General features: G+C 43.5%; 2 protein-coding genes across 7 annotated transcripts in view; both read left to right on the top strand.

Moving 5' to 3' along the window:
- Positions 1-85: 85 nt before the first annotated feature.
- CZH9orf40 (chromosome Z C9orf40 homolog) lies at positions 86-5,618 on the top strand. Of its 3 annotated transcripts, none has more exons than XM_066988855.1 (2): positions 86-712; positions 806-1,112. In XM_066988855.1, exons 1-2 carry the CDS (start codon positions 278-280, stop codon positions 992-994), a joined length of 624 nt encoding a protein of 207 aa, XP_066844956.1. In that variant the 5' UTR covers positions 86-277; the 3' UTR covers positions 995-1,112. The 3 variants fall into 3 exon arrangements, with proteins under 3 accessions (XP_066844956.1, XP_066844958.1, XP_066844957.1); XM_066988857.1 differs by lacking the exon at positions 806-1,112 and adding an exon at positions 4,284-5,618 and having other exon boundaries at positions 276-712; XM_066988856.1 differs by lacking the exon at positions 806-1,112 and adding an exon at positions 4,280-5,618 and having other exon boundaries at positions 289-712.
- Positions 5,619-17,285: 11,667 nt separating this feature from the next.
- The window catches only part of TRPM6 (transient receptor potential cation channel subfamily M member 6), an 87,443-nt gene continuing 81,552 nt past the window's right edge, over positions 17,286-23,176 (top strand). For 2 of the 4 annotated variants that reach the window (XM_066988849.1, XM_066988852.1), the window contains exon 1: positions 17,286-18,118. In XM_066988849.1, the coding sequence (XP_066844950.1) occupies positions 17,927-18,118 (192 nt within the window). In that variant the 5' untranslated portion in view covers positions 17,286-17,926. The remainder of the gene's footprint in view (positions 18,119-23,176) is intronic. The other 2 variants (XM_066988848.1, XM_066988850.1) reach the window with 2 other exon arrangements.

The following is a 23,176-nucleotide window of genomic DNA, read 5'->3' as shown; positions in this document are numbered from 1 at the left end:
TGAGTGTATTTTTATTCATATGAGGCTCAGGAGGGCAAGAAGGGGAAGCCTGGCGTCCTCCGCGTGGTGTTTGTGACGCGCCCAACGGCCGGACGGGACGTTGCGCCCTGAAGCACCGCGCGCTGGGGCCGTTGCCTCCCGGGGGGCGGGGCGCAGCAGCCGGGCGGAAGCGCCGCGCGAAGCCGCGGGGGCGGGGCCTGTGGAGCACCGCCCGCCCTTGGGCGTCACCGCGCGCACCTCCTCGCGGCGCCGCCGGCGGGCAGCGAGGGGCGCGCGCATGCGCTCTGCGCGCGCGGCGGCGGCGGCGGCGGGGGCGGCGGTGCGTGCGCGGCCGGGGGACGCGCGTGCCGCGGAGGCGGCGGCGCCGGTGCCGCCGATGGCCAAGCGCGGCGCGGAGCCGTTGGTGTGTCACGTGCCCTGCAAGCGCGTCCTGCGCGAGCCGCCGCCGCCGCCCCCGCCCCGCGCGGCCGAGAGGCGCCCCCGGGCCGAGGCGGCCGCTGCCGGCCCCGCCGCCGCCAAGCGGAAGCTGGAGGAGGCCGAGGCGCCGCCGGGAAAGCGGCACGGGCTGCGGGGCGGCGGGCCCCCCGCCGAGCAGGGCGGGGACGCGGCCGCGGCCACGGGGCGGCGGCGGCGGCGGGGGGCGGCGGAGGCGCAGGACGGGCGGACGGCGGAGGGAGGCGGCGGCCGGGGCAAGGAGGCGGCGGGCGACGAGGTAACGGGGCGGCGGCGGCGGCCTCTGGCGGCGGCCGGTGGTCGCAGCGCCTGGGTTTTAATTTTCTCCTCCGTTTCCCCCCGTTCTGCGAAGCGAAGGGGCGGGCGCCTCTCGCTGTTTTCGTGCTGGCTGTCCGGGGACGCCTGCGGGAGCGTGCTCCGCCTTCGGTCACACCCCCCCGGTAACCGGGGAGCCCCGGGGCTCGGCCTTCAGCAGCCGCAACCCGAGCTGCCGCCTGACGGCAACCGCCCGCTGAACGGCGTGGCCCGGGGAGCTGCCTGAAGACGAGGCTGGTCGGCGAGTACGCCGCCGGGTGACAGAGTTTCTGGTGGCACAGCGCGCGTTCTTACCCCCGGCCTCGACACTGCTCTGCGCAGCGGGCTAGAAGATACTGAGAAAGTTCTAGTCGTGCAAAAGTAGAATGCTGAGGCTAAACACCATGCCTGTGTAGAGGGCTGACGCACGTAAACTCACCCCCCTCACCTTTGTTTGCCTTCCCAATACAAGAAAAGTACTTAATCCAGTAATTTTGCAGTAGCAGAAAGTCTGATCAGGTCGGGACTAATCCATCTCATCTAACCTAACCAGGACTTCAAACTAGCTTGACACCCTAGTTTTGAGGAGATTGGTCCTTTGACGGCATAACGCCTCTTTAAGATTTGTGGCTTTCTTTTGTTAGGCTCTTCCCCCCCCTCTTTTTTCTTTTTTTTTTTTTAATTATTTTCTGGATTGTAGAACTAAGGCACGAAGGAATTGAGGAAAAAAAAGTCATGAAAATTAAACATCCCTTTTAGGCTGTTCCTTTTAAATACAAGCTCATCTTTTTGGAAAAGAAGACGACAAGCCTCTTCTGAAGCAAGCAAATTAAACTACTCGAACAAAGTTGTACAGGAGAGTTTTATTCCTTCACAGATACGATTATGAATTTTGCACTTAACCCTGGTTCAGGTTATTAGGTATAGTTATGTAAGCTGTAGGTGTGGTAGGAAGGCAGTAAGGAAGGCTGTGTGAGTTTCCACACAGTAAAAAGAAAGGGAATACTTCCTGAAGTAATTCTGTCAGACTCCTTTACTATACTCTTATATTTCTCCATGTAAAATATTTTTATAGGGCTGTGTTTTTAACTGTGTTTTTGCTTCCCTAAGTAAAGTATTGTTCGGAAAGGTCCCTCTCACACTCTCTCATGGTTAATAGCAGGCAAGCAGTGTTTCTTTAATCTTCTGCATGTCCAGCCTGTATATTTTGAAACTTTCACAAAGGTAAATACTTCTTACGATGATTTTTGCACCTTTCTGAAAACACAGCCGTAGGTTGGCATTATTCTTTGCTGTTTTCTGGTGTGTGTAATTTGTTACAGTAATTACCATGGTCAGGATACTGTTAATTTCACACTGCTTTTGTTAAAGGTGATTAGAGTTAAATTGGCCAGAGAAGAAATGCTATGTGAGTTATATTTGCACGGGTACTTGCAAATATTTGCAACCAGATTTGGGAAATTAACTGCTTAAAAATTAAACAATTAAATCCATTAAAGCTGAGCTTTTATATCTCTGAGCTTGTTATCTACCTACCTAGCTAGATTTTTTTCTCAAAATGTGTTTTAAAAGATATTTAGGTGAACGGCAGTATTTAATGCTTTCTTTTGCATTTTATATATTAAGGTTGAACGTTTGCTCCTGTCTCCTGTACTCCTTTGGCTTGTTCATTTTCACATTGAATCTTGCTGGAAAACAGAAATAAAATGAAATACTGCTGCTCTGGAGTCTTGAGTACTCATGAGATTAATCCCATATGTGGTCTGAGTCCAAAATGAGAGACTGCATATCTTTGTGGTTATGAGGTTTTGCGTTATGTCTTTGAAACAAAAATTCTGTCATTACCCAGTGCATACGAAACAGCTAGCCCAGAGGTATTCTGACTTCAAGTACTTGGCTCTCACAATGTGAGAGGTAACGCCTTATTAACTACTTAGATGTAAAGTTGAGAATTCAGATTCAACATGGGGAGAGCAACAGGTTCTGGAACGGCGTTGCTGGCGGTTGTTTTCAAGGAAGATTTTGGTTATTGTTTGTTGTTAATACTGGGCAGTATAAAAAGTTCAGTTTACAGTAATATATACGTGTGCAGCTACTTTTAGTTTGGTTTTCCTCCAGTTTCCATATCTTGTTAACATGGCACATTTATTGGTTTTGGTCTCAATTCCAATTAATTGGAACTTCGGTTCTTTAATCTTCTGTGAAGACAATATGTTCTTCATTAGAAAATTAATGTGTTAGGAGAAGAACTCTACAGGCATACAATCATCCTGTTGCTATGATCTGTCTTCACGTTTCAAACCTGTTTTAATACTACAGGCCTTTAATAATGCAGGTTTTGATGGTAAAAACAGGCTACCTACTACAACAAGCTATAGTTCGTGATAGGTTTGTGTCGCAATGAATAGAAAAATGTTTCTTCAGATTGAAAGTATGATGAGTTTATGTATTATTTATTATTAAGGAAAAAAAGTACATTCTAGTAGCTGAGAAGGGTTAGGGCCAATTCTTACTGGGATTTTTTTAACATTGCATTGTTTCCTTATTCAATTGCAGAATCAGCAGACAAAGCATGAACTTGTTCAAGAGCCATGCCAAAACAGTTATGCCAGTGTAGTCATTAAAACTGCTTTTTTTTGGTAACTGTTTGTGCTGAGATATTAAAGTAAAATGTTTAATAATTCCAATTGCATGCAAGGAAAAATGCAAACCAATATTGTATAGAACTGCATTATTTTAGGTCTGTGGCTGCATTCATTGTTTCTATACACCAGGAGAAGGTACATGCTCAAGACCTAAAGAACAGCTTGAAAACTCCTCTTCACAGTTTTTACATTGGTCACTTCTATAGACACATGCACAGATTGGCCACACAGTCTATAAACTTTGTTCCTTGTTTAACTCATGGCATACAGTTATAAGCAAACTGTGCTTCCCAACTGAGATTTAAAAAAAAAAAAAAAAAAAGTGGTGTTGGAGCCTTACACCTTCTGAGTAGTATAGTAGATAAGTGTATATTCCTCACAGGTTTTTCTTGTGTGACTTAACAGTTCCTAAACTTTCTCATCCCTGGCCCCTAAAGAGATCTTTTGTTTGTTTGTTTGTTTGTTTTTCCCAGTGTATACTTGAGTACAAAATGTAGATACAGAAAAGAAGACATAGAATGAGGTAGAATAGTTAAATATGTTATTCTGAATACCAGCTTCTAAATGTGCGTGAAATTTCTATCCCATTGTGAGAAGAAAAAGCAGTGAACAAGTTCTCTGTGTGAAGTACAATAACCGTGTGGGTTTTTCAGTGTCATTCTAAGCTAAGATTTCCAGTTGAACAAATGGATGGAGTTACAGAGGTGATTCCAAGAAGTGATACGGTAGTTCTTAGCAAGAATATCTGAAAGGACAAAATTATGACATTTTCTACAGTACTTCCCTTAAAAATAGCTAATATTTTTTTCTTATTATGTTTTTATTTTCTAATAACATGATACACGTTAATGTTTTGTTGCTTTTTGTTTATTTGTCTGTTTTCAAAGCAAGAAGAAGAATTCTGTCAATATAACTCATTCCTGTATTGGAGAACACCGTTGCCTGCCGTTGATTTGTCTGATATTCAGAACCTAGATGGAGAGACTACACCTGCAGATAAAACTCCTTCAAGGACGGATACCATGGAGACTGAAATGGAGACCTGATCAGTTGTTTCATAGTTGTGCATCTACTTGCAGAAAGCTTGTTTCTGTCTGGATTCAGTATTTTCTGCGTGGGAGAAAAATCAAAGTGCTTCTGTCTTTTTGAAGAAACAGTGTTATGTTAGTCTGCAAAGGCAAGTCTGGGTTGTCTAAGTTGGTGGAATAATCACTGTTAGGTACTCACCGATAAGCTGGCTGGAGACCTGAGTCTACCTATCCTTTGTGAAGGAGGCTATGTTTGTCTAGTGAGAATGCCTGAAATCATGGCAGCCAGCTAAAGGACAGCTACAGAACATTAGAAATTCTGGGTGTGATTGTAAGAAAAAGTTGGGTAAGTTACATATGGAAGGGAAATGGAAAATCATTTTGCTCATCCTGAACAAAAAGTGTAACTATGGTACCCGAATGTGAAATACTTATCATGTGAATTTATCATAAAGCACACAAACTGTTGTGGTTTTTAGTGTGGGTTTTTTTCAATGTAATAGTTAAGCCAAAAAATAAAAGTCCACCAAAACCAGACAAAACATTCCCTTTTCTATGCAAACCAAAAATGAGTGTGTTGGGGATGAGAAAGGAAAAGGGGATCTCTTCTTCGGTAAGCTGTCAGTGTTCTGAACGTTGTTTCACATTCTTCTTGTGATCACTCAAAGCAGTGGCAGCTAACTTCCAAGTTTTTGGTCCATTCTTAAGTTAATGTTTTTCCCTATGCTTTGTGACATTATACTATTTGGTAACGTTGAAATGGCAGCTGCATGCAGAGATGTCATGAAAAGTTAATGCAATATAAAATTACCACATACACTTTATCAGATCTGACTGAGGTTTATTTTTTCCAGAGACTATGGATCTGCAAAAGACTTTTTTTACAGGAGTTCGATGAATTAGTGCTTTTTGTTGTGAAATATGAAGTTACTGCTTATCCTTTTGTTTAATTTATTTACAGGTTAAAAAACAATTAGAAATACCTGTCTTCAATAATAGATTGAAATTTAAAGTTGTATTGGCAGAGTGTCAGACTTTGCAAATGTGGTTTGTCTGTAGTTATAGCTGACGCCATATTTTTACTGGAGTCATCTTTGAATAAGAAAACTTCTGTTTTTTAATTTTATTTTTAATAATGTATTTGTTAAAATGTCAATAAAGTTTTGCCTGTGTGTATTTGAAAACTTTGGATCTGTTACTGCTTGAAGTTTCGGATTTTTTCTTAAGGTTGTTCCTGCTGTAGTTTTGTTCTGTTAGGACTTTTTACTTAAAATAGTCAACTTGACAGCCTTCTTCGTAAACATTTCAAAACTTTTTTTTTCAGTATTTGTACTGTAAAGTACCTACTTTTTTGTTGTTTATTGGTTTTGATTCTTAGGGTCTCTGAGTCAACAGAATAAAGGACGAGGCTTACTAACTCAAACATTGCATAGTACTTGTTCAGAAATGCTTCTAACTGCTATCAGATTAGCCAGATACATATTTAAAACACCATTTATATTGTGCACGTATTTTATTACTATATTTATCATAAAGTCCAAATACCTCAGCTTGTTCTTAAGAGACACTTTAAAAATGTCTTTATAAACAATCAGCCTCTGGCAAGAATGCAACCACTATTACATGTTTACTGTAACCAAGGAAATTAGTGAGGAAACAGGTTTATTCATTTGCTGATTTTTTTTTTTTTTACCCTAGCTAATATACTGCCTTCCCATATTTGCAACACTTCTAATATTTCACAACATTCAGCGTTTCTTGGGATCCTCTATTTTGTGTTGTTATCTTGTATTTATGCAGATATACTGTAGTCATTTAGTTTATAATCTCCTTCCTTGAAGCTTCATAATATCTAGTGCATCGTAGCAGTAGGCTGCATTTTAGTGTTAAAATCCATCTCTCCTTTGCCTGGTATCTTTGAGATGGAAGAGATTTTATAAATGTTGTTAATATATTTCAGCACTTCTATAACAAAATAAGTCCTTTAAAAGTTAGGCTTGCGCTATGTTGTAGGCCATCTATTTACTTAATTTGCAATTATGCTGTAGGCAAGCACTTTCCTCTCAGCTTGTTCCAGTCCTGGGCTCTGGGTTATGGGGTGGAATGTTACAGGTACTTTCAGAGCTGATTCATTTTTTCCATTCATCTGTTAGCTAGCAGTGGCAAATTTAAAGGCCTTGGAAAAGCTTCTGAATGAGTCTGAGAGTGTGGGTTATATAAAAGACTGGGCAGAGTAAGAGGGAGTGATGTTAGATTACATAAGCTTTGCACTAGAGCTGTCGGAAGGCATAATCAAGAAATATTGCTCAATGTCTGGTGTCTTCAGATACTATATGTCACTGTGGGCTGCCAAAATACTGGCCTTAACTTCTGGCTACATTTTTCTAGAGAGCTGTTCAAGTGTTCTAAGTAAACTTAAAATGTTAATTTGCTTGTACTTTCATAGGCACTGAGAGGAAAGTGTTCTTGTAATTAACAAGCACAAAGAAATTCTAAGACAACTCAGGAGTAGCATAATATCTACCAACTGAAATTCTTCACATTATGAGTTCTTAAACATTCAGAAGAAAATTGTCTGTGTTCTCTCCAGGTAACTGGGAGTTTGCCTTTCTCTAAAATTTTCATCTCTAAACGGAAAAGAGCAACTGTCAGGAAGAAAATGTACAACGAAAACTCAGAGATCATGTAGAGGTCTTTGATAAGTTGGTAAGGGTTGCATGTGGAGCAGCACAATCAGGGTATGGGAATACTAATGGGAACCAGCTACATTGCTCCTTACACCTCCTCTGAAATACTTTTCACTCCAGCAAGGTCATGTTACCGGCATGTCTACCTGTGTAAGTTTTGTGTCTCATTCTAAACTCAAGGCTTGTTTTGAAAGGTTTTACTTGTGTTATGTGAAGGCCTGCGCTGGTTTGTATGCGCTGACGTTCTGTGGTTCCTACGATAGACAAACCTCCAGGAGAAGGTCAGGCCGAATGACGTGAAACAGGCTGCATTACTGACTGTGTCTGATAAGAAGACTCTGGTAGAAGGAAAGGAGGGGGAAAAAAGGGAATGGAAGACAGATGATGATGAATTAGGAGGGCAGCAAATAATTGCAGGCAGCTGGCCAGGAGAGCAATGGCATGCAGTAATTTCGGTACTGGCTCCACCCTCAGCACAGCAATATATAAAATAATTTGAGTACAGCAATCAACAGTAATCTTACTGGTTTTCTCATTGTTTTGGCAGTTATTTGCTTGAATTTAATGGACATTAAAGAATACGTGCACATATGTAGATAGTTGGAAGATCTTAGTGTAGAACGTAAGAGTGCAAATATGTGTTTCCAAGTGGCATGAAAGACAGTTTGTCTAGTATTTGGTGGCTAATTCTGTTTATGGCAGATGCACTGTGGGGAAATAACACATTTTTATGAGAGTATCTGATGATAATTGCAGTAAGAGATGTTAGACTGCACAAACTAATAGGTATGGCAAAACTTATTCAAAGAAGCATTTCAAAATAGCTAGTATGCTTGGGCTGGTTTAATTATTTCCATGCCTACAGTTATAACCTTGACTCTAGGTGGCAATACACATACACAGTAAACTACAGTGATCTGGAAAATGTTTTGGGTATGCTTTTATTCTGAACTGCTACTGAACATTCGAGCAGTGACATCATGAATGCTAATCATTTGCTTACCGCGATGTATAAATAAAGGCACATCAACGTGTTCCTGACTATAAGGCGACACAAGGTCTTCAGCATAATTAGAGTAGAAAAGTTTTGCCAAGAGTTTTTGGTTCATCTCTTGTTTCTACCTTCCTTCTCCCCCACCCCACCAATAACTATTAATTTAAACACATGGGAATTTGTTGTCACTACTTCTTAGCGCTGTTTCCATTAGTTAAAATTGGAAAGCAAGCTTTATCTGATTGCATGTTGGATGGAAACCTCAGTCTGGAGCTGAAGGCTGCTTGAAACGCATTGTTAGACATGGGGAAGAGAAAGGTAAGTATGCTAATTCATAAGAAACTAAGTCATGGAGCAGTGTTTAAATGTTGGCATGTAGGTAACAGTATGTTGGAAATGCATGAGGAAATACCAAAGGGTTTTTCCAGTAGTCATATTAAAAGGTTGTTTATTTAAAATCCTGATTTAAAACTTTTCATATTTTACAGATTTTGAATTTGGTACAGCAAACAATACATTTTAATTAGTGGCATTTCATTTGTAAGCACACTCGTTAGTAAGTATGTTTTAAATGCTCTTGGTCAGAAATACAGCACCCTACAACTGAATCAGTCATGACTTTTTAGTCACTTCTAAGGACTTAAAAACCATTGTTCTTTCTTCTCTTAAAGCCATATGGATCATACTTTTGTCACTACTGAAGAATGAAATAGTTTCCTTGTTACTGGTATGTTACCATTCTCAGGGGAAAAGTTGTGAAAGGAGGAAAAGTCATTTTTTGTTTGTTACTCTATTTTCCTTTTTAAGAATAGTTGTGATAGATGGTAATGTTCCAGATTTTGTTTTGTCTTATTTTATAGTAGTAAGTTTATGAGAGGAGGGATATGGATTGGCTAAACAGTGCATTTTTCATCTTTCTTATATGAACATGAGGGGTTTATGTTCAGATTGGAATATGATGAAATAAGTGTCTTACAAAATACAAGACTGAGAAACAGAAGTAAATAAAAATAGTATCATACTATCTTCAGTGAAGTGTGAAAATTTTCTTCATGCAGAGATATGAATGGAAAAGAACAACTTTACTCACTGTTCTTTTGCACAGATGAATTTTGTAATCTACTTCATTCATTTGTGCAGTGCACAGTGCTCTAATTAAATAGGAGCACAATAATTTATTCCACAGAATCTACTCTTAAGTATCAAACGTGCTCTCTGAAGCCTGATGCGAACTAAAAAAAAAAAAAAAAAAAAAAAAAGGATATTTCAGTGCTTCAATTTGTAGAATATGAAATACATATTTAAATTTTCTTTTACTTTCTGGCATTTTAAAACAACCAATTTTCCTTTGAACTGCATAAAAACCGTGTAAGAAATAATTTGGCAGTAAGCTACCAAAATCCTGTGTTTTCGTGATTGTCAGTTGTAAACTGCAATGTTTCTTGATCAGACGATCATAAAATGTTGCACGTGTTCCCCTTAATAGTTACTGTTTTTCTGCTTTTACCTTTTAGGAATTAGAGAAAGCTTCTGTGTCTGAAAACAGAAAAGCACATTTTAGACAAACATCTATATTTCCCAGTGTATAATGTGCAACTATAGAGACAAAAAAGACAGAGGAGGAAATAAATTACAGCTTCTCTCTGATGGAATAAAAGCCTTGATATAATACTGAAGCGTAGCTCTGAAACAGAGGGGAAGGAATGAGAGGGAAAGGAATGGCTAACAAGCAAAATTGTTTACACCTTGGACATTAGTAGTAATATCAATTCTGGAGTGTAAATATAAAAATGTCGTAATTTCTATGACACAGCAGGCTTCTGTGCATTGTTTCTCTTATAGTCCATACATACAATGTGCATACATACAATGGCCAAAGCACTTTAAAGAAAACTTTGTCAGCAATGTCCCTTTGCATAAAACAAATAGGTACTGAGTGTGCCTACTTGTTTTTGTGCAAATAGCAGAAAAGGCTCTCTACCACTTCTCTGAGCTGTGAGACGGAGTCTCATACCCACATTTAAATGCTTTCTCGTCTCCCATTTTCTGTTGTGCAGCTTAGCTGTGAATATCCTGGATTTGTCAGCGCTAACTACTCCGCTCTCAAATCTTTTTCAGATTTCTGTTTTATCTTTGGTTGTTTGGTCTTGAATCATTCTGAGGCCAGAATTGCTAATTTTTAAAGACCGGTCCTTTCAGTTCAACAATCAAAACAGTCGTACTCAAATTTCTTAGACCACATTGCCTGGTGATTTTTATTGTCTGTCATTAACTTGAAGGGCATTATCAGATTCTCCTTTTTAGTAAGGAAAATTAGAAACACTTTAAACCTTTAAAGTTTAAAAGATGTAATTTCAGGGCAGCTCACAGGAGTAAGCAGTAACTTAGCATTTATGAAAGCTGGCGTTATTTTTTTTTTATCTGAAGTAGTAAAGGAAACAACAGTATTTTTAATGTGTCTTAAGAAAATGAGGGCTTATCTGATCACATAGTATGTTTTTAAAAAAAATCAGTCACACCACTTTGTTGATGCAACCAAACTTATTTCCTCTCCTAGGCTGATCTGCTTTTCCAAGTATATGGTTATTTATATATATTTACAATAAATATGAAAATGCATAAAGTATTTTCATATGAGGTAAGCACTTCAGAGGGTGGTTTCAGTTGCAAATACTGATTTCTATGGCTTTTAAAGCTACTATTCAGAAGCAGAATATAACAATTAGCCAATGCTTTGGTATAAAAATAATGTAAATGCAGATTGTTTCAGAAACCGATGGCTGGCACATAGAAGAAATCCAAAACAGACTTACTAATTTGCTGAATACAAGATAGCTTAAATTTACTCTGCTGTCATAGAAATGTAGGTACCTGAAAGTGAAACAGTTAAGCAACCAGCAACAGGCAAGTTAGTCAGTATGAACACCGATGATACGCTGTATTTCTGTGATACAGTGTGTAGCAGCTTCTCAAAACAGTGTGGAAGTGATAATGAGTATATCAGAGCCCTGCCTACCTGATACAAACATCTCAATGTTTTTACGTGGGTCTTCTGCCGACTGTTTTGCTGCATGCTGCTTTCAGTGGAGAGGGCTGTAAGCGATGACCTGCAGACCAGATCCAGCTCAAAGGATGGCTCCGTATGGTTGCTAGCCTCTCACGCCATGGCCTTGCCATCCGTCTGTGGCATGGAGACCCGTTGCCCAATAAATACAATTGCTAGGACATTGCCTCTGAAAAGAAACAGAGTGCCTGTGACAACCAACAGCCAAGCGTTTTGGATTTGCCTGTCGAGCAGTTGTCAATTGTACCTTGAAGGCACAGTGTGGAAGTGTGACCAGCTCTTGAAAGACTTGCCTGGGACAATACTGTTCTTTGCAAATCAGCCCCATTGTTGCACTGCTGTGGCCTTAATTTCTGCACAGACTGTTCCAGTTTGACAGCATGCGTCTTGGGTATCTCTAGTTTTTCCTCTTGCCTCCAGCCATGGGTCAGTAAAGGACAGAGTTCTTTCTTTGTGAAGTGATCATTGGGTGCTCCCTGTCCATTATGTGCTGTTTAACCCTTTCAAAATAAAGAGGTCATGAAGAGGTCATGTAGACAAGGTTGTTCTTTTATGTTTTTCTTTTAATTTTCCTAGTCTGAAGCAGGAAGTTTTTTTGTTTTGTTTTGTTTTTCCCCTTTCCTCCAAAGTTTGAAGTATTTGCTTTGGTACATCGTTGAGTGCCAACACCAACACAAACCTCCATCCTGTCAACTATTTTCCTTAAAGGCTGTGTGAGGTAGATTTACTGTGAAAAAGACAGGAAAGGAGATTTTGAAAGTTGTTTTAAGATGAGGGTTTCAAAAATCCTGGGGTCACATCTGAAGAAAATCTCACAGAAGAATCCTTACACCTGATATTTGGCACAGGCCAGGGAGCTGACAAGTCAGAATTCCCATATATTAGAAATCCTCTGAAAGGGGAAAAGTTTGAAAAATCTGTTAACTAAGCTGAGGGATGCAAGGAATGATGAAGCAAATTGAAGAGAGGCAGTGTTCCCTATGACTGCTCTGCAAAACGTGTTATTCTTAGAATCAGACATTGTGCTAAGGCTCAAGAAAGGCTCCTCAGAAACTTAGAAAAATTTTAAGGGGTTACCGTTTAGCTAAACAAAATCACCACATGAATCATCTATTGCTGAACTAAGAACATAAGCTGAAGTGGTTATGCTTGGGACATTGCATCTTCCTCGGGCTTGAGAGAACGTTGTGGAGGGATCAGTGGGAAGGGATTATTTTCAAGAGATGGAGACTACTACATATTAAAGCTGCAGAACATACTCCTACGTGGAGACCTCTTGGGGCTTCTTCACTCATTTTCCTAACCCTGTTCAGAAAACAGAATAACAGAGACCAACAACATGATCTGAAATGTTATTTCTCAATTCCAGACAGTGTCATCATGCCTTAGGGAGCAGTACGCTGGTTTCTCTGAGGCTATCACTAGAAGCACAGAAACTATAACAAGAAACTAAACCATACCATCACATTTTGTTCTTCCTTGCATCTGTGCTGACTTCAAAGGTATTTACAGAATTTGCTTTGGGAGAACTGATGATTGGATAATTTATGTGTGTGACCATCAAACTGACAAAACCCACCACACTACATTCCTGCCTACTTGCAGACTCCAATAAGAACTTTTTTAAAGTCTTTTTTTCCCCTCATAGAATAAATTCTGCAGACAATCCTATTGACTTTGAATAACTCTTCATTCAAATACAGTGATGCCTGAACTATTGTGAAAGAGTCTGAGCTGTGTTTAGACATCAGTAAACGCTTGTTGCAACAACTGAATGATCTGACTGAGAAAACACCATAAACTCCAACACTACATGACATGCTGGCTGTTTATGTTTCAACACTCAAGACTGTCATCTTTCTTCCCTTCTGTTGAAGAACATGTATCATGCATGTGAACTAATAGCTGGTTGATACTTATATACCTGCCTGGGTTGTGTCATCCTTAAGTTGAATGAAAAAGCAGTTTATTATTAATGAGGGAAACCATGTTCCCCTTCCTGGAAAAGCTTTTGTTGTCAGATCAGTTTCTGGAGGTGGAGATCCAGTAACAAGTGATGTTCCTCATACTGGGAGTTTCTCGGGGTCCATACTGGCACCAGTACTTTTTAATATTCTTATTAATGACATAGACAGTGGGATTGAGTGCACCCTCAGCAACTTTGCAGGTGACACCAAGCTGAGCGGTGTAGCTGATACAACAGAGGGAAGGGATGCCATCCAAAGGGACCTGGACAAGCTTGATAGGTGGTCCCATGTCCCCTTATGAAGTCCAACAAGACCAAGTGCAAGGTCCTGCAGATGGGTCGAGATAATCCCAAACATCAGTACCAACAATGTGATAAATGGATGTAGAGCAGCCCTGCAGAGAAGCACTTGGGGCTATTGGTGAATGAAAAATCAGATATGGCCAGCAATGTGTGCATGCAGCCCTGACTGTATCCTGTATCCTGTACTGCACCAAACTGTATCCTGGGCTGCACCAAAAGAAGTGTGGCCAGCAGGTCGAGGGAGGTGATTGTTCCCCTCTGCTGTGCTCTTGTGAGACCCCACCTGGAGTGCTGCATTCAGCTCTGAGGCACCCATCACAAGATGGACATGGACCTGTTAGAACAAGTCTAGAGGAAGGCCATGAGGATGATCAGAGGGCTGAAGCAGCTCTCCTGTGAAGACACGCTGAAGGAACTGGGGTTGGTCAGCCTGGAGAAGAGAAGGCTCTGGGGAGACCTTATAGCAGTCTTCCACTACTTAAAAAGGGCTTATAAGAAAGATGGAGGGAGACTTTTTACAAGGTCATGTAGTGATAGGACAAGGGGTAATGGTTTTGAACTGAAAGAGGAAGACTTCAGATATAAGGAAGAAGTTATTTACTCAGTGGGTGGTGAGGCACTGGCACAGGCTGCCCAGAGAAGCTGTGGATGCCCCATCCCGGGAGGTGCTCAAGGCCAGGCTGGATGGGGCTTTGGGCAGCCTGGTCTGGTGGGAGGTGTCCCTGCCCATGGCAGGGGGATTGGAACTGGATGATCCAAAAAGGTCCCTACAAAGCTAAACCATTCTGTGATTCTAATACTAGTATGCAGTGGCAGCGTGAGAGCAGAGTTACTACAATCAGACCTGGAATCATAGTTGCATATTCACATACTCCGAAATAAGCAATAAATCATGACTTAAGATCACCCCAGAAGGTTGCCTATATACCCTATGAATTAGAGGTGAAGACCAAGGCAGATTATTCTGTTCTGTTGTCATCCAGAATCTCCATTGTTAATAAATAAATAAATAAATAAAATGTTAAGTTCTGTGTGCTATAAAGAAATGTAGCCCTGTCTCTGCTGCATTGCTGCTACAGTGTGATAAAGCAGCAGCTCAAACAGTCATCATCTGATAAATGTGTGCTCTCTGCATCTGCTGCCAGCCTTACTGTTGGGCTAACTTATGAGATTTCTTTAGTTATGTTGGAAAATAAAAGTAAATAAGCCAATTGGCAGGCTGATTTGTTGATGAGGATATGAGGGTACAGGGTAAGAAATCTAGTAGCAGTCTTGAGCAGTTCCATTTCTTGCTCCTCTCTTCACTGCTTCATGAGTTCTTGAAGATCTGCTAGCATGCCAAGGAAAAGGTAAAAAGTTGAAAAAATTGTAGGTGTTCTTATGAAACGTTATGTCCTCTGTGTTTGGAGATGATGAAACAATGAAACTGGGAGTTCCCTGGAGAAGATTTGTGCATAAGATGTAGATCAGTTTTGCCTTTTTCATTCTAAAATCTGGACATTCCTTCAGAAGATCCTGCCTGATTAAAACTGGTTGATGGAAAAACATTTTAATACACCTGCTGGATAGGAGGTATGATCTAACAGAACGCAGTGAATAGAACAGACAGTTGGGTGATATCACTTTACAGGCACCCCAAGGAACGAAAAGAAACAAAGCCACCCATGTTTTGGTGAAAGTTTCTATCAAGTGTATTATCTTCGTTTAAGATCTGTTTTCGGTAGAAGATTCCTGGACTTTGAACGAAATGGAAGGTACTGCCTGAATTATTGCAGGCATACTTTGACATGTGTGCTTTTCAATTGCTTAGGACTGAAAAGTAGGAGGTGCCAGCTATTGGGCATCCAGAACTGAGCTGGCTTCACTGCTGCTGAAGTAACAGTCTATACACTGGGAATACAGATTTTATGAAAAAAGAAGCATAAAGGATGGACAAGCAAGATATCTCTGATCTTAAGGTAAGTCTGTAGAAATAGAACTGATAGTCTATGGTAGGACTGCAGGAGAAAATACATGAGCAATTCTGCTTTCTAGAGATAACATGATAAGAGTCTATGATAGTTCTGTAGACTTTGACCTCTTAAAATGTCTGTTATAAAACACACCACAAACGTTTTCATATCTGTGAAGTACTAGGGAATTTGCAGTGTGAGACTTGGTTTGCAAGGCTTTGTAGAACAGATCTTTAGGTCTTTGTATTAGATTACAAATGCTGAGTCTTGATTCTAGGGAAGACAGAATTTCTTGTGTCTGAATTTGCACAACTTAGAATGACAGTCAGAGGAATATGTTCACCTCGCTGTGTTCCAGTCAAAGTCCGGGGCATCTGCATGTGCTGGTGTACAAGTATTTCAGTTTTCTTACAAGGTTCAGATTCATACGAAGACTGGGCATGGTGACAGCAACTGATACGTTTGCCTGATATGTCCTATTACAATAATGCTTTTTATTTCATTTATGAACTTTGGTGAAACTAGAAGATGGAGCTGAATTGAAAATAATTTAATATATTAAAAGGTGAAGCAAAAAAATAAAAATAAAAAAAAATAATATGCTGTTTATCACCTGCTAAAATTTCTAGGAATGTGTTCTGTTCTTTGAAGCTGTAATGCTTTTTTAAGGGCTACTCTGTAAGAAGTGCAACATAAGAAGTCTAAAGACAAAACAGAGGCAATGTCAGAAGCATAACATTACGTTTTGCAGGGGGCTGGAAACATGATTTTATCCTCCCTGTCTTTGGAAAAACTGTTTATGTTAACTCACTGCAAAGTTTAACAGCTGATATCTCAGAAGGCCCTGAGGCACGCTCCAGGCTGAGCAGGCTTTTCTGCTCTGATTTTGGGAGCTGTTCAGCCCAGGCACTCTGTGACCTGCTGCTGCTCGGTGCTCTGGGTGGGTCTGTTCCTGGGCTCCTGCCCAGAGGGGAAGGAGATGGCCTGGTCTGAAGGCAGAGCACTCCTATACAGGGGGAGGGAGAGCTGGACACCAAGGAGGAAGATGATAATTGGCTGAACAGTGAACTTAGAAGTGGAGAGACTGGAAAATGGAAGAGAAAGTGGAGGGGAAATACAGACAACATCCAGGGGCAGGCTGGCAGCTCACAGTTGGAGCTCACAGTTAACAGCACAGCACAACTGAAAGCAACAAAATAAAAGAAATATTAAGCAAGAAGGGGATGGGAGGGCAGGGTAGGGAAGCCAAAGAACTTTGGATTGCTTGTAGGGAGATGACAATTTAGGAACAAAAAGAAAATAGAGCTGAGAGAAAAGACATACTTGAGAGACAAGTTGGAGGAGATACAGAATAGATACAAATGAAACTTGGAATAAAGGAAGAAGAGTCTCTGCCCTGTGTTAGCCCGCACTAGGTGCAACATGATACAAGCACAAGACTCCTGCACATGGGTCAGGGCAATCCCCAATGTCACTACAGACCGGGTGATGAACGGATGGAGAGCCCTGCAGAGAAGCACTTGGGGCTGCTGGTGAATGACAAATCAGACCTGAGCCAACAGTGTGTGCTTGCAGCCCAGAAGGCCCGTTGTATCCTGGGCTGCATGAAAAGAAGCATGGCCAGCAGGGAGAGGGAGGGGATTCTCCCCTTCTACTCTGCTCTTGTGAGACCCCACCTGGAGCCCTGTGTTCAGCTCTGGGCTCCCCAGCACAAGATGGACACGAATGTCTAAGAGCGCGTCCAGCGGAGGTCTACAAAGTTGATCAGGGGGCTGGAGCACCTCTCCTGTGAAGACAGGCTGATGGAGTTGGGGTTGATCAGCCTGCAAAGCAGAGACCTTATCGAGGCCATTCAACACAAAAAGTAGGCTTACAAGTAAGATTTTTTTTTTTTTTTTTTTTTGTCAGGGTCAGTTGTGATAGCACAAGGGGTAATTGTTTTAAACAAAAAAGGGAGATTTAGATTGAACATTAGGAAGGACTTTTTTGCTTGAGGGTGGTGAGGCCCTGGCACAGGCTGCCCAGAGAAGCTGTGGATGCCCCATCCCTGGAGGTGCTCAAGGCCAGGCTGGATGGGGCTTTGGGCAGCCTGCTCTGGTGGGAGGTGTCCCTGCCCGTGGCAGTGGGGTTGGAACTGGTCGTTCTGTAAGGTCCCTTCCAACCAAACCATTCTGTGATCCAAACTGCTGCAGGTGCTTGTTTTGGCCCAATGGTCACGGTCTTTGGTGGTCTAAGGCCTCTGACCCTGCAGGGGACGGTGATAACTGCTGATGGGGTGTTGAGTTGTACGCTTTGGGTTTTCTTTGCCGTATGTACGCCGCGTTTGGGACACTCAGTTCAAGGCCTGCCGGGTGGGGAGCGGCATTGCCCCGCGGGGCCGGTGCCGGTGCCCGTCGGCCGGGCCGGGCCGTGAGGCGCGGGAGGGCGCCTCGCCTCACGCCGGGGGTGAAGGCCGGCGCCCCGGGAGCCGCCGCGCCCCGCCGAGGCGCCGCCCGCCCGCTCGGCCGCTGCGGGACAAGGATCGGCGGCGCCGCGCGGGCATGGCGGCGTGGCGGGACCTGCTCTTCGCCCAGCTGGGCCCAGTCTGCCGGGACTGGCGGGGGGGCGGCTGGCGGCACCCTGCCCGCGAGCGCTGCGCCGAGGACCGCCGCCCCCGGGCCGCGCCGTGCCGCCCGCGCCGCCACGGACCGGCCGAGGGCAGCCGCGAACCCGCGGCCCCCGCGCCGCCTGAGGTGAGGCGGGGGCGGGTGGGCGGGCGGCGTGGCAGCGCTGCCGCCTGGCGCTCAGCCCGGCCGGGGCGCGCTGCCCCCTGCCGAGCCGGCGGTGGGGTGGCGGCCGGCGGGGCGCGGCGGTCCCTGCGCTGGGCGAGAGGTGCCCGTGAACCGCGGCTGCCCCCGCGCACCGCTGCTCCGCCGCCGGCTCCGCGCTCGGGTCCGGCGCGGGTGCGGGAGCTGCCCCGGCTCGTCCCAGGCACAGGGGTCCTCCCTGCAACCGCAACTGCAGAGCCTTCGGGGAGACGGCCCCGGCTCTGCTGAAGCTGGGGCTCTTTGCACCGTTATGCTGCCGGGAGATTCCCTTCCCTTCCCTTCCCTTCCCTTCCCTTCCCTTCCCTTCCCTTCCCTTCCCTTCCCTTCCCTTCCCTTCCCTTCCCTTCCCTTCCCTTCCCTTCCCTTCCCTTCCCTTCCCTTCCCTTCCCTTCCCTTCCCTTCCCTTCCCTTCCCTTCCCTTCCCTTCCCTTCCCTTCCCTTCCCTTCCCTTCCCTTCCCTTCCCTTCCCTTCCCTTCCCTTCCCTTCCCTTCCCTTCCCTTCCCTTCCCTTCCCTTCCCTTCCCTTCCCTTCCCTTCCCTTCCCTTCCCTTCCCTTCCCTTCCCTTCCCTTCCCTTCCCTTCCCTTCCCTTCCCTTCCCCCTTCCCTTCCCTTCCCTTCCCTTCCCTTCCCTTCCCTTCCCCCTTCCCTTCCCTTCCCTTCCCTTCCCTTCCCTTCCCTTCCCTTCCCTTCCCTTCCCTTCCCTTCCCTTCCCTTCCCTTCCCTTCCCTTCCCTTCCCTTCCCTTCCCTTCCCTTCCCTTCCCTTCCCTTCCCTTCCCTTCCCTTCCCTTCCCTTCCCTTCCCTTCCCTTCCCTTCCCTTCCCAACACACATCACTCAAATCTTGGGATTTTAAAAAGGCTCTGTTAGCTATAGATAAAATGGTGAAACTGGATGGTATTTTGTTCAGCTCATGCTGTAACCAAGTACCTAGAGCATCTATTTCTAATATACTTGCTGATACAAGAAATATGTCTACAGTAGACTTTTCTTTGTGTATATCCCAGTTTACAAATATTATTTTTAAAATACACAGTATCTGCCGGCACACCAAGAAACAAATGAACTTGGGTTTTAAGTTGTAAACTCCTGAAGGTAAATCACAAACTCCTTTTTTGATACCTAAATGGAGTGGCCACTTTCAGAGACTGACTGCACGTTGGACCCCACAGGTAGCCAAACCCAGGGGAATTCCAGTGTTACCTACAGGAATATGCTCATATTTGTATGAGGCTAAAATGGGCTTAAGGAAGCATCATTATATATGAAAGATTTCTAATGAAAGAATATGCTCTGTAGTTTTGAAATCAATTTACAGGCTTTTCCTTGATAAGTTTATAGTATACTATAACAACCTTATATAAAGTAATGACATGTTTATATAGTGTTATTAAAAAACATGATAAGCAGCAAGTAAGTTGGAGTATGTTTGAACTTAAGTTTCCTTAATCGTCTTTTGGCTTGATAAGGGACAAAGGATGAAACTTTCTCAGCTGTTGAAAGGTCAGAGGCACAGAAATTACCCTGTAGTGAATGTGCTGAAATATGCTGTCTGGAAGTAACCTGTATCAGGAAGAAAACATAAGAATCAGGCAGAACCACACTGAAGGAAGACATGCCTCTCTGAGCTCCACCTTCACTTTTTTTTTTTTCTTTTTTTTCGTGTTGTAGGGACAAGGAGATATTAAGGAAGATAATTGTTACCTTCTTTTACCCTTCCCATTTGTGTACACTGAAGTGGAATCTAAAAAGTCACATAGTAGTTTTAGAAGAGCAGAAGGTAGATGAGTTTAAAATTTCTGCAGCTCATGGGGGAAAACAAGGTCTCGGTAAGCACCTGTCTGTCCATGCATGCACATAATTGTGCAGTGCTCATAGGTGGGTCACAGCTGACATTTTCAAAAACATGTAAGTGATTTATGCACCTAATTTCCTGTTTTCAGAGGTATGTAGGAGCATAGGTCCCACTGGAACCAATCGAGCTTTGGGTACATTGTGGCCACTTTGTGGAGAACCTGATGAACTGGGCAGCTGCAACACGTCACTCCTCTGTCATCCCAAGGAGTTCTTGTTTGCACATGTGTAACCACTGTGGCAGATGCCTAGCAATAACAGAAAATAAATTTTCATGGTCATGGGACCAAAATCGTCCTTGATTTATGGTATTGTTTTTAAAGCTGGGTTTTGGTGCAGGGTAGCTTGTCAGGGGAAGGATGCAGCTGTAGGAAGAGAATGTTGGTCCCTTCACCACTATTAGCACCACTCTGAACATGGCTGGTGTTGCAAACAAGATGGCAAAGAGTACTGCTGTACCCCATCTGCGGCGTCCATCAGTGTGGATCTAGCCTGGTTACATCTGCCTTAGTGGAACGAAAACTTCCCTGGAAGAAAATCTTAAGCAGAGGGGGAAAAGGTACTATGTGCAATACTGTTCCTGCATCTTTCTGATACTAGAGATGAGGAACCTGGAGCACCTGACAGGCAGTGGAAAGAGTAAGCTAAATAATGAGAGATAATCTACTCTTTTGCTTTATACATATTCTGGGGGGAATGCATGAAGAAACTGACACACAGTTATTTCTACACTTGAGTCCAGAGATAATCAATTATGGAGTAGAAGTACTGGGATAAGTACAAGGATAATCAGTTTTGAAGTACTTCAACTTCGTTGGTATTCTCAGCTCCACATACTATGTTCCCAAAGAAATTTGCAATAGGAGCCTCACTGTTAATTTTTATTTACGGCTGCACAGTTTTGAGACTTGAATTGAGACCGACTTGAAGAGAAGCAGAAAGGTGACTTTTTTGGTTGTGTTTGGTCAGCTCCGTGACAACACAAAAAGAGACAAATAAATGTTAAGTCTTCTAAATACGCATGTTACTTCTATTTTCTTGCATTAATATGAATAGTTAAATATAAATCATGAGTATTTTATATCAGACAACTCTTTCCAAGAAACTTATTAATCCACGTCTTCTGGAGGTGAATTATGTCAGATGAGCATATGATGTGAGGAAGAAAAGACTGAAACTATAGCAGGACCTAGATAAGCTAAGATTTTTAGCTAAGTTTAAATATGGATACTGGCACCTAAAATCTTTCTTGGTCTTGGTCTTGACAGGGCAGTTGTGTGCCTGACTTACGCTTAAGCTAATATCACGAAGGACTAGTCTTACTGACAGTGTCTTTTGGAGTGTCACATGAAGAACCAGGAATGGGGTGCTCAGAGCAGGACCCAACGTTTTGTCCTAAATGAGTCCTCTCATCCTGCCTTTTCATGGCTTGGTTAACCTTAAATTCATTTTTCACTCAACACCTTGTCTGTTGAACAGGTAGGTCCCCCCCCGTATGACCCCCATAGGCTTTTGGTTGCTCTGCAGGGAGGTGGTAGGTTCCAGTTGGGTAATCCAATTTTTGGAGAATTGCCTTAATGAATTTGAGACTTCAGGCAATTCACAGCACAATGGGAAGCTGAGGGGGCTGTGATAAAAACTTTCCATTTTCTCTCAGAGCTGTTTTTCAGAAGGACCTGCTTTATCAACTGTTGTGTGAAGCTTCCCTGATTCTTGTAACACTTAAAGATATTTCTGTGTAACGTGCAGACTAGATAAACTCTTGTGATCCACTTGGATCACTATGCTGTGAATTACCAGTTATTTTCTTGTATGTTCTTATCTCTACCATTTTAACTCAGTTATTGAGAGCTGGTCATACATTCTTCTGCTGGTCCTGGAAGAAAAGAGACCCCTTGAAAGGGTCATAGCTCCAAGTAAAGTGTTTGAGCCTCACGGAAGGCAGGATTAAGCCTTTGTCTTCATAATTTCCATATGGCTGTCATTGCTTTGCCTCTCTCCCGTAGTGCTGATTCTGGTACATGGTTTTCTGGGTTGTCCAATTCACTCTGTCCATCATGTGGGCACAGAAGGAGGAAAATAGTTTCTGGGATTACTTGCTGTTCTTGACTGGGGACAGAAGATAGGCACACTGGTAGATGCAATTCAGGAAAAAAGTTTTTTTAAAATGCACTGCTGTCGTGACATCTTGACACCACTGTTTCCAAATCAAATGGCCTTGGGTTGCTACCAGAATGGGTGCTTCCGTTTTTTCCTAATTAGTAAGTCTCAGTGATGAGGGTGGAGTTTAGCTCACTTCTGCATTATCACTGGGAATGAATGCACACTTAGCTGGCACTCATCGCCTAGCCCTTGATGGTCCCAGGTGCAATGGTCTGGAAATGTGTGAACGGCCATGGCTGTGCTGTGATGCCAGCTCCACAGCGTCAAAAAATAACACATTCCCATTAAAAACATGGTTTCCTAGCTGCCATGTAGTGCTAGAGATTACTAGTGCAAAGGTGGTGGGAGACTTGGTTGTTGCTGTAAAGGGTTTGTCACCTGCTGTGACTTTAGCACCGGTTGGATGAGTGCACGCTGCTCAGGTTGGGCTGTGGGTGTGAATTTCCTACCAGCCCAGCTAGAACGGGACAGTCCCTGGTTTGATCCCAGCCCTACTTCTATAAACGACCGTATCTGTTTACACTTTACTGGCATGACTTGACACCCAAAGAGGGGCAGAGGAACTTAGACTAGTATGTCCCTGGTGCTTATGACACATACCGCGTGCCGTCTGCGTGCTGGTGCTGTCCCTGCTGCCTCCCCTCATGCTGGTGCAGCTCGCAGAGCTGACCCCACATGGATGCACCCCACAGCTTGATGAGCAGGGTGGGAGGGAGCAGAGACCGTCTGGGACACAGGGGAGCCCAGCCTGGTGTAGCGGGGACAAGGAGCTTTGGTGATGGCTTGGGCCATTGCTGTGCTGTCCCCTGGGCCCGGTGTAAGCAGCAGCCACAGCTGCTCCTGGCCCTTCAGGCCCAGGGAAGGAGAAGCCCTTTGGCTGCTCGTGCAGCCTGCAGCGCGAGGAACAGCTGATAATGTGGGTGTCGCAGAGTGTATCTTGGCACAGGAGGCTGAAGGGTAGGTTTTGA

Source organism: Anser cygnoides, chromosome Z (assembly GCF_040182565.1).
Source record: "Anser cygnoides isolate HZ-2024a breed goose chromosome Z, Taihu_goose_T2T_genome, whole genome shotgun sequence".
Taxonomy (NCBI): domain Eukaryota; kingdom Metazoa; phylum Chordata; class Aves; order Anseriformes; family Anatidae; genus Anser; species Anser cygnoides.
This window is presented reverse-complemented; position numbering and strand designations above follow the sequence as displayed.